Source organism: Podarcis melisellensis (genome assembly GCF_964234715.1).
Source record: "Podarcis melisellensis genome assembly, chromosome: 3".
NCBI lineage: Eukaryota > Metazoa > Chordata > Lepidosauria > Squamata > Lacertidae > Podarcis > Podarcis melisellensis.
The window spans coordinates 30,216,452-30,224,856 of NC_138530.1; the positions used below are offsets into that span (position 1 = coordinate 30,216,452).

The 8,405-nt window shown below is 43.0% G+C and overlaps 1 protein-coding gene across 3 annotated transcripts in view; it reads left to right on the forward strand.

Moving 5' to 3' along the window:
* MIA3 (MIA SH3 domain ER export factor 3) overlaps nucleotides 1–6,106 on the forward strand; it is a 38,464-nt gene extending 32,358 nt beyond the window's left edge. Inside the window, exons 19-28 of one of the 3 annotated variants that reach the window (XM_081903641.1) lie at nucleotides 658–759; nucleotides 847–907; nucleotides 1,017–1,052; nucleotides 1,198–1,265; nucleotides 1,774–1,871; nucleotides 1,975–2,097; nucleotides 2,958–3,034; nucleotides 3,196–3,267; nucleotides 4,544–4,685; nucleotides 5,229–6,106. In XM_081903641.1, coding sequence (XP_081759767.1) covers nucleotides 658–759; nucleotides 847–907; nucleotides 1,017–1,052; nucleotides 1,198–1,265; nucleotides 1,774–1,871; nucleotides 1,975–2,097; nucleotides 2,958–3,034; nucleotides 3,196–3,267; nucleotides 4,544–4,685; nucleotides 5,229–5,548 — 1,099 coding nt within the window. In that variant the 3' untranslated portion in view covers nucleotides 5,549–6,106. Of the gene's footprint in view, nucleotides 1–44; nucleotides 463–657; nucleotides 760–846; nucleotides 908–1,016; nucleotides 1,053–1,197; nucleotides 1,266–1,773; nucleotides 1,872–1,974; nucleotides 2,098–2,957; nucleotides 3,035–3,195; nucleotides 3,268–4,543; nucleotides 4,686–5,228 lie in introns of those variants that run through there. The other 2 variants (XM_081903642.1, XM_081903643.1) reach the window with 2 other exon arrangements.
* Nucleotides 6,107–8,405: the final 2,299 nt, after the last annotated feature.

The window sequence follows — 8,405 nt, forward strand, 5'->3', positions numbered from 1 at the left end:
AAGCTATAACATCATTTTGCTCCTTTTCTGTTTACCTTTCATAGAATCTTGGAAGGGACCCAAGGGTCATCTAGTCCAACCCCCTGCAATGCAGGAATCTCAGCTAAAGCATCCTTGACAGATGGCTATCCAACATCTGCTTAAAAAACTCCAAGGAAGGAGAGTTCACCACCTCTCATGGGAGTCTGTTGCACTGCTGAACAGCTCTTGCAATCAGAAAGTTTTTCCAAATGTTTAATCGGAATATCCTTTCTTGTAACTTGAAGCCATAGCCTTGAGTCTTAACCCTGAAGAGCAGGAGAAAACAAGCATGTTCCCTCTGCCATGTGATAGCCCTTAAGATATTTGAAGATGGCTATCATATCTCCTCTCAGTCTCCTCTTTTCCAGGCTAAACATACCCAGCTTCTGTTTTTTCAGCCATTCCAATAGGGCTAGAATTGAACCCCATAGCTGCAAATAAGTTTTTTAAAAATTTATTTTACCCCACCATTGAATCAAGGAGAGGCTGAAACGCCAATTGACAATTTGTCATGGTTGAGGACTACCTGAAATATGGAGTTGTGTAAGAGTGATACAAAAGCTTTAGAACTTTTTCCAATGCTGTCAGGTTGTGTCTGGCCACAGAGGGTTAATTATACCTAAATTTCTGCTTTAGGAAGTTGTCACAAGAAGAGTATGAGCGTCAAGAGAAGGATCAGAAGCTCTCTGCTGCAGATGAAAAAGCAGTCCTGGCAGTTGAAGACGTGAAAAAATACAAGTAAATTGATTGATTGATTGATTGATGAATGTAATGTCTCATATTTTCAGACAGTGAGCAGAAGTAATCTCTCAAATTCTTTGACAGAAAGAGAATTGACGAAATTGTTGAAGAACTGCAGCAAACAGAGCGATCTTACAAGAATCAGGTGTGATGCTATCCCGATAAATCTTTCTGAAGCCGTAGATGTAGGATATAAGCCAATGTGCAGACTCAAATAAACTTTTCTTCCTTCCTTCCTTCCTTAATGTTTTAAGATTGACATCCATGAGAAGAAGGCCCATGAGAACTGGGTAAGGATTTTATTAAAGCATATAAAAAACCTTTTCATTTAGTTGAGCAGGGCAGTTAATGCTTTTTGCAGAGCAGCAGCAATTAGCCTTTAATGTATGTTTTCCTAGCAGAACATGACTTTCACTATTTTTTTTCCTATTGCAGCTCATAGCACGTTCTGCCGAAAGGGCATTAGCTGAAGAAAAAAGGGAAAATTCCAACTTAAGGCTCAAGTAAGTATGTTCTCTACTTGGTAACTGCAAAAGGTGATTGGTTTTATAGACTGCCACTAATACTAAGCTATTCACAACTGCAGGTTTCTTGGTGAAAGTGCATATTATTTAATGGCAAATTCCTTCAGCGCAAAGGCGCCGACTTGCCCCCCCATCATGTGATGTGTTATGTTGCACATCATGTGACGTGTCCTGCCCCACCTAGCGCTCGCGCGCCATGCCGAGACGCTCAAGCATCCTGCCGCTGTGATGCCAGTGCTTGTGTGGTGGAGAATGGGGAGCGCAGAGCAGAGCTCCGTGCTCAAGCTCTTCCCCACACGACATCGGTGGGGATTAGGAAGTGGAGCAGGGGCTACAGGATCTTGGGGGAGCCCAGCCCCCTCCTTGAAAAAATGTTGGGGGCTGAAGACCCTTCAGCCCCCAACCACCTGGTGCACCTGCTTCAGCGCTATATCGTACAAGCATGAATGTACTTTGAGATTAACTTTCGATTCCCCCCCTTTAATAGATTAATAGAGATGGATCAGAAAATAGCTGCGCTTCAGAGACCACTAATTGTGAAACCAACTGCAGGCCGACCAGACCATCAAGCCCCCCCTCGCAGAGGTAAATGCTCTGTTCACCTTTTGCTAAGGATCTGAAATGTCAAGCCTAACCTTTCAGAAAAAGGAAATAAAAAGTTGACACCAGTGACCATGCTTTATTACAGGTCCATTAAGTCGAGATGGATCCTTTGGACCCTCCCCTGTGAGCGGGGGAGCTCCTTCCCCACCGCTGATGATGGAACCCCTGGGGCGGCCCCTTTCTGCCAATCCAAGAGAAGGTTCAAGAGGTGAAGATGGCAATAAATCAGTCCTTTTCCTTTCTTCCTTAGGCTGTCTTGCTATAGAAGCCTTCTTTATTATCACTGAACACTTTAAACTTTTATAAAGGGCCAATTTTTTATTTTTACGGAATTCACTTTTCCTTCTTTGGTTTAAGAATGAAAATAGTAAAAATAACAAAGCAGTCCTAAATTAGACAGAATGGCACACTGTGTTTAAAGATGTTGGGTTATAAACCAGTTAATTTTAAGCCTTTTCTGTCCTGTTGACCTTAATAGGAAAATAAAGCACCTTATTTTTTTGCTAGCATATGTGCATAGTTTGTAAATGGAGTAATCCTTAATGCGACAGCGCTATGCTAATTTCATTCTGCCCTTTCTCCAAGGAGTTCAGAATGGTGTGCAAGGTTTCCTCCCTCCACATTTTTATCCTGTCAAACCTGAGAGGTAGTTTAGGCTGAATGTCATTGGCTAAGGTTGCTCAATGAGCTTCCTGGCTGTGTGAGTGTTTGAAACTGGGTCTCCCTGGTCCTAGTCCAATGCTCAAACCACTGTACGTGTTACTGTTCAGGGAGGAAGGGAGTGCATAGCCCAGGTCTCTAAACCAGAAGAAGGGAATATGTGCTCCTTCAGATGTTGCTGAGCTACAACTCCCATCCTGTCTGACAATTGGCTGTGCTGGCTGGTGCTCAGAAGCTATTAGGGCATGTAAGTGGTATATAAATTGAGAAATACTTTTTAACAAAATGTACATACCACTTAGAAGAACAAAATATCTCTAGTTGTAGACAAGAAACATGTGGGTGTCCACAATTGAGAAAGTGCATTTCTTTTCAAAATGGTAAAAAATATGTGGTCTTTGTCTTTAGAGCTTGGCCCTGCTGTAGCATCCCTAATGACCTGTGGGCCAAGGACATCATCTCCTGCTGCAGTAGTGGATGGAATGGTAAGCAAGCGGCAGGGAGGTTTTAAATTTTTTTCTGAGATGGCATTTTGGGAAGAACCATGTATGTTACCCCACTGTACGGGTCACATCACCTCTTACATATTATGTTCTTATTTTGTCTGTCATCTTACTGTCTTTATGTTGCTGGGGGGGAAACAAAGCCAAACCCTCCTAAAGAGCCTGAAGCCCCCTGTGTTTCTACTGCTCCACCTTCATCTGTTGAAGCAACTGCAGTGAGTACCAAGAGGCTGGGATTGGTGCTTTTGCTTTCCCCTGATTTGATGGAGAGGAGCATGATGCTTCATATCTCAGCATGACAAAATGAGCCCCGCGAGACTCATTTTAGGCTACAACTCTTCTGGGGCTCCTTGACTTCCTAAGGTTGCATACATTGGTGAGGGCAGCTAACATATACTACATTTGTAAAAGCTATGCTTTGGTCCTGAGTTATTTTCTAGAAATCTAATATAGCAGATATTTGAGGCTTTTTTTTTTTAATCCCTTGGGTACTTTCTGGATTTCTTTGTGTTTAAATTAACTGTTTGTTTGGGTTTGCTGGTGCTTTAAGAAATACTAACTACATGGATGATGGGTTTTAGGTGGTTAAATATTCAGGATTGTAACTTAGTTGAAACACCTGTTTTTTGTATAGCCAGAGTATTCAGGAAAAGGAAAATCCCCATAGCAGGGGTGGGGAACCTTTTTCAGTTCAGGAGCAGCATTGCCTTGTACAGTCTGCATCCCAATCATGGGTGGAGCCAGAGGCAAAAGTAGTTTGGGCAATGGATGAAAGTCTTGCCTTTGTATAGCAGGCTACATTCCAGTCAAAATTTGAAGACGGCTACACACACAGGAGGGGACACGGGTGGCGCTGTGGGTTAAACCACAGAGCTTAGGACTTGCCGATCAGAAGGTTGGCAGTTCGAATCCCCGCAAAGGGGTGAGCTCCTGTTGCTTGGTCCCAGCTCCTGCCAACCTAGCAGATCGAAAGCACATCAAAGTGCAAGTAGATAAATAGGTACCACTCCGGTGGGAAGGTAAACGGCGTTTCCGTGCGCTGCTCTGGTTCGCCAGAATCAGCTTAGTCATGCCGGCCACATGACCCGGAAGCTGTACGCCGGCTCCCTCAGCCAGTAAAGCGAGATGAGTGTTGCAACCCCAGAGTCGGCCACGATTGGACCTAATGGTCAGGGGTCCCTTTACTTACACGCACAAGACTCTACATTCTCCATTCAGGCAAGGAACAGGCATAGTCTTAACCAGGCAAAATTACTTGATGGGCACTGAAAAGGCTGTGCAAGGAGGAGTTTAGTCTGAGGCTCATTTAGAGAGGTCTGGAGGGCTGCAACTAGTCCCCTGGCCTGAGATTCCTCACCCCTGTTTGGTAGTATGCAGTGAAAACGAGTTTGAAAATACATAGCTTTCAAACACTTAACATTTTTGGTGGAAGATCAGTTTTATATTTCGCTGGTGTATATAGTAGAAGACTAACTTTTCTGTCTTACACAGGTTAACATGGGTCCTAAAGGCCCACCACCTTACCCAGGGGCCCCCGTAATGGGACCGCCAGCAGCTGGACATTTGCCACCACCTCCAGTTCGTGTTGGACTTCCACCCCGGCTACCCTATGGACCTCGACCTCTTCCCTTAGGTATGGTTGTTTTTCCATTGTGCTTTTTTTTTAATAAAAAAAGATGTTTATTTGAATTGGCATTACAGGTTCAAGAATCTTTCTCACAACCTGTTGCAGAACAAAGTTATCTTTGCGGCAATGAGTGAGTGGGCAGGGGTGCCTCGTGGTGAATTTGTGAGAGCTGAGCAATGTTAGCAATACTAATTTGAGAGCCATAACCTGCTTTGAATATTTGGCTGAAGTATTTCACCTGAATATTGCCTTGATAGATTTGGTGAGTCTATTGATAGCAAAGCACAGTTGTAACTATGTGGGAAAAGGACTGGAAGTGACAAGAGAGGCATGCAAAATACAGATGGTTCCTTTTCTGAGAAGTGGAACATTTTGTTGTCTGTTCACATATTATCTGCCAGGCATAAAGGCTTCAAATATGCTTCTTTAAAATGGAAGTTGGTAAACTTGGGATTCTGTGCCTGCTGTTTGGTTTCTGCCAAATTTCTGGGGTGAAATTGCATGTACTTCCTGCCAGTGAATAATTCACTGTACTGCTTTTCCTTCCAGTACGTGGAGCCCCTCCACCACCTCTTCCAAGAGACTATCCACCTGTCCCTCCATTTGGAATGAGAGACTTTCCACATGGTCCACTACCACCTCCTGATCAGAGAGTATATCAGCGCGGACCTCCTCCTTTCCGGCCTCCATACCCAAGAGATTATCCTCCAGGCCCTCCACGGCTACCTCCGCAAGGATTAAGGGACTACCCCCCTCCTGCCAGAGACTTGCCACCTTCAGGACCCAATGACTACCAAGGAGGTCCTTCTGGTCCCCCATCCCCAGCTAGCTCACGGGACTCTGCACATCATGCTGAAGAGAAACCATGACTTTGGATTTCTGGACTGATCTCCATCACGTTTCATGTGGGGAGGATTTCTTGGCTTCAGAACCAACTCTTCTTTCCTCCTCTGGACTTGGTTTCTATGTAGCTTTTTTCTTTCTTTCTCCTTTGCAGAAATAATTTCTCTAGCAACGCGCATTCGATCACCTTTAAATGAGGACTTGTTCATCCTCTTGGGATGCACATATAATTTTTCTGTGATGAACCTGAAGCCTGCTTCTACAGCTGTGGCTGACCTGCAGCTCTCAACGTGCAATATATGAAAGTACCTGTGTGGTTAGTTTTTAATTAATGTAGCCTATGTAATAAGTTGGTGAATGATTTCAAAATGATAATTTGAACATTTCCTGTGGAAATACCTTTGGTAAGAAATGCTACCCCTTCACATATAGCCTACAGTGACTGTAGACAAGTGGTTTACATAAGGATTCTATTGCAGATATTTTTAAACTACCTGGTATGAAAGACCAGAAACAAACTACTCTGTACTGGAAGGACAAATCTACTAATAAAGTGAGCAAGATCTCTTTCTCTTTTTTTGCTACATTTAGAAGAATGAATTTTGTACAAATCCATTTTCCTTTGCAGTAATGAATAGTACTAGTCACGAGACGGCTTAAGATGAAAGAATAGAACAAACTCTTCCAGCTAGTGGGTGATATTCAGCTAAGTTTTAGACCCATTGCAATTAATAGGCCTAACTTAGTAAGAGTCATGGATTTTAGTCGGCATACGCTGAGTAAAACTTAGTTGATGACCACCCAGTGTCATGCCTCCATAAAGCACAAAACCCCCGCAATTTAGAGCCCTAGCTGCCCAGGAAAATTCAGGTCAAATTTCCCATGTTGAGTGCAGATTCAAAAAATTATGAGTTGAAATGGTGCCATTTATCACTTGGTAATTGTTATAAAACAGCCCATTTGAGTTGAATCTGAGGGGGATGTGAGCTGGTGACTCCTTGCCCAGGACTCCTTTCATTACCCCACCCCTGTTGACTTCACTATAGTCATTTGACCCTCCTGAGCAGTATGGGCTATGGTGCTGCAGTGGGGAAGGGGTCTTTGGGCAGATGCAGCTTCCATGAGCAGTACTGTTGAGGATTCTCTAGAGAGTCCAACACAGAGGGCTGCTGAAGAGGGGCTCAGAAGCTCACCCTTCCCTTGTGCTCATTTTGATTACTTTTTGCATGTCATGTATGGCTCTGTAGTAGGCCAGATCTTGTTTCAAAACTACATCAGTCAAGAAGATAGCTCAGATAAGACTACCTTACGACCCAGCCATAAACATGTCTACTCAGAAGTGACTTCAGTGGGGCTTACTGCTGAATATTCAGATCTTTAGAACAGTAATCTCAATATGTAATTGGTTTAAGAGTAAACAAATCTTAGTCCAGACTTGAAGCACGTGGAAAGAGGCTTCTATAGGCTGCTGCTTTACCTTGAAGGAGAGTCTTCAATCTCTTCTAAAACAAATACAAACTTTCCTTCTTTGGAGTACAACACACAGCTTTCTATGAATGTGCTGGTATGTATGAAAGGGCATTTCTACCAGAATTAGCCCCATCAAAAGTAGGCTTCAATGTTCTCATCATTTAATGTTGGTCTTTTGGAAGCTTTCTAAAGGATCAGAAAATGCTTTGAGTATTATGTAAAGAGACAATTCACACTTCAAAGAACAGTTCCATTTGTGATAATCACTTAAGGCATTCTGGGGGTAAATAAATACTTTTGCTGGGTAGCATACAGTAGTACCTCTGGTTAAGAACTTAATTCATTCCGGAGGTCCGTTCTTAACCTGAAACTGTTCTTAACCTGAGGTACCACTTTAGCTAATGGGGCCTCCTGCTGCCGCTGCCGCATAATTTCTGTTCTCATCCCGAGGTAAAGTTCTTAACCCGAGGTACTACTTCTAGGTTAGTGGAGTCTGTAACCCGAAGCGTTTGTAACCCGCGGTACCAGTGTAGTAGGAACTATTCGTCTTGACTAAGAATGTTTTCAGAATGGTTCTTGGTGTTAAGACGTAAGTCATGTGCCTGCCAACAAGAAGAAACAATCCAGCTGTGGCTTTTCTTTTCCCCCTTCTGCTGGGTAAAACAAGTTTTACATTAGAAAGTAAACTAGCCGGCGGTAGCAGGATTGTTGGATATATAAGCAAGCTCTGGGTATGTGACTTGGCCACCTCAAACAAAGAACTGGTCCTTGCTTACCAAGGCTCTTGAGTAAACTTGCAAGAAAATGGTTCCTTTCCTCTTATGGATCAATAACTAGCTAATGTGCAGCAAGTAATAGGTAAGTGAAAAAACTTGGCTGGAAACAAACACTGAATTCAGTAGGATTGCGTTCAGAGTAGACACGGTTAGGACTGTGCTGTGACTCTCATGTGACCTAGTGTAGTGATGTATTGCTTTGTATCTGCACTTTTAAAAAAGCATTTTGTGCATTCTCATCTTTGATCTGTAATTAATCCAGAGAGGATTAGGCCTGCCAAATTATAAATACAAGGGCTTTAAGGGAGGGGAAGTAAAGGGATACATTTTATTTCACAATCTGGGGGGGGGGGAGTACTCTCTTTTACTTTAAGTGATGTGTAGTGTTGCTCATCTATTTTTTTGTTTTGTTTTTTAAAAAAACGTTCGCACACTAACCCCATGGTTGCTTGTGATCTCCAAAAGGCCTTATAACATGAAGCTGCCCAGAATGGTGCCTGTGGGTTCTGAAGAGCTCCCCATTTGTTTCTTTTAAAGCACAGCAATATAGGTTCTTTCAAAAAAAAGTAAATGGAGCTTTTAAGTTAATGTTTTTTAAAAACCCTCTGCTGATCAAACAGTCCAGAGCTCTTCAGGC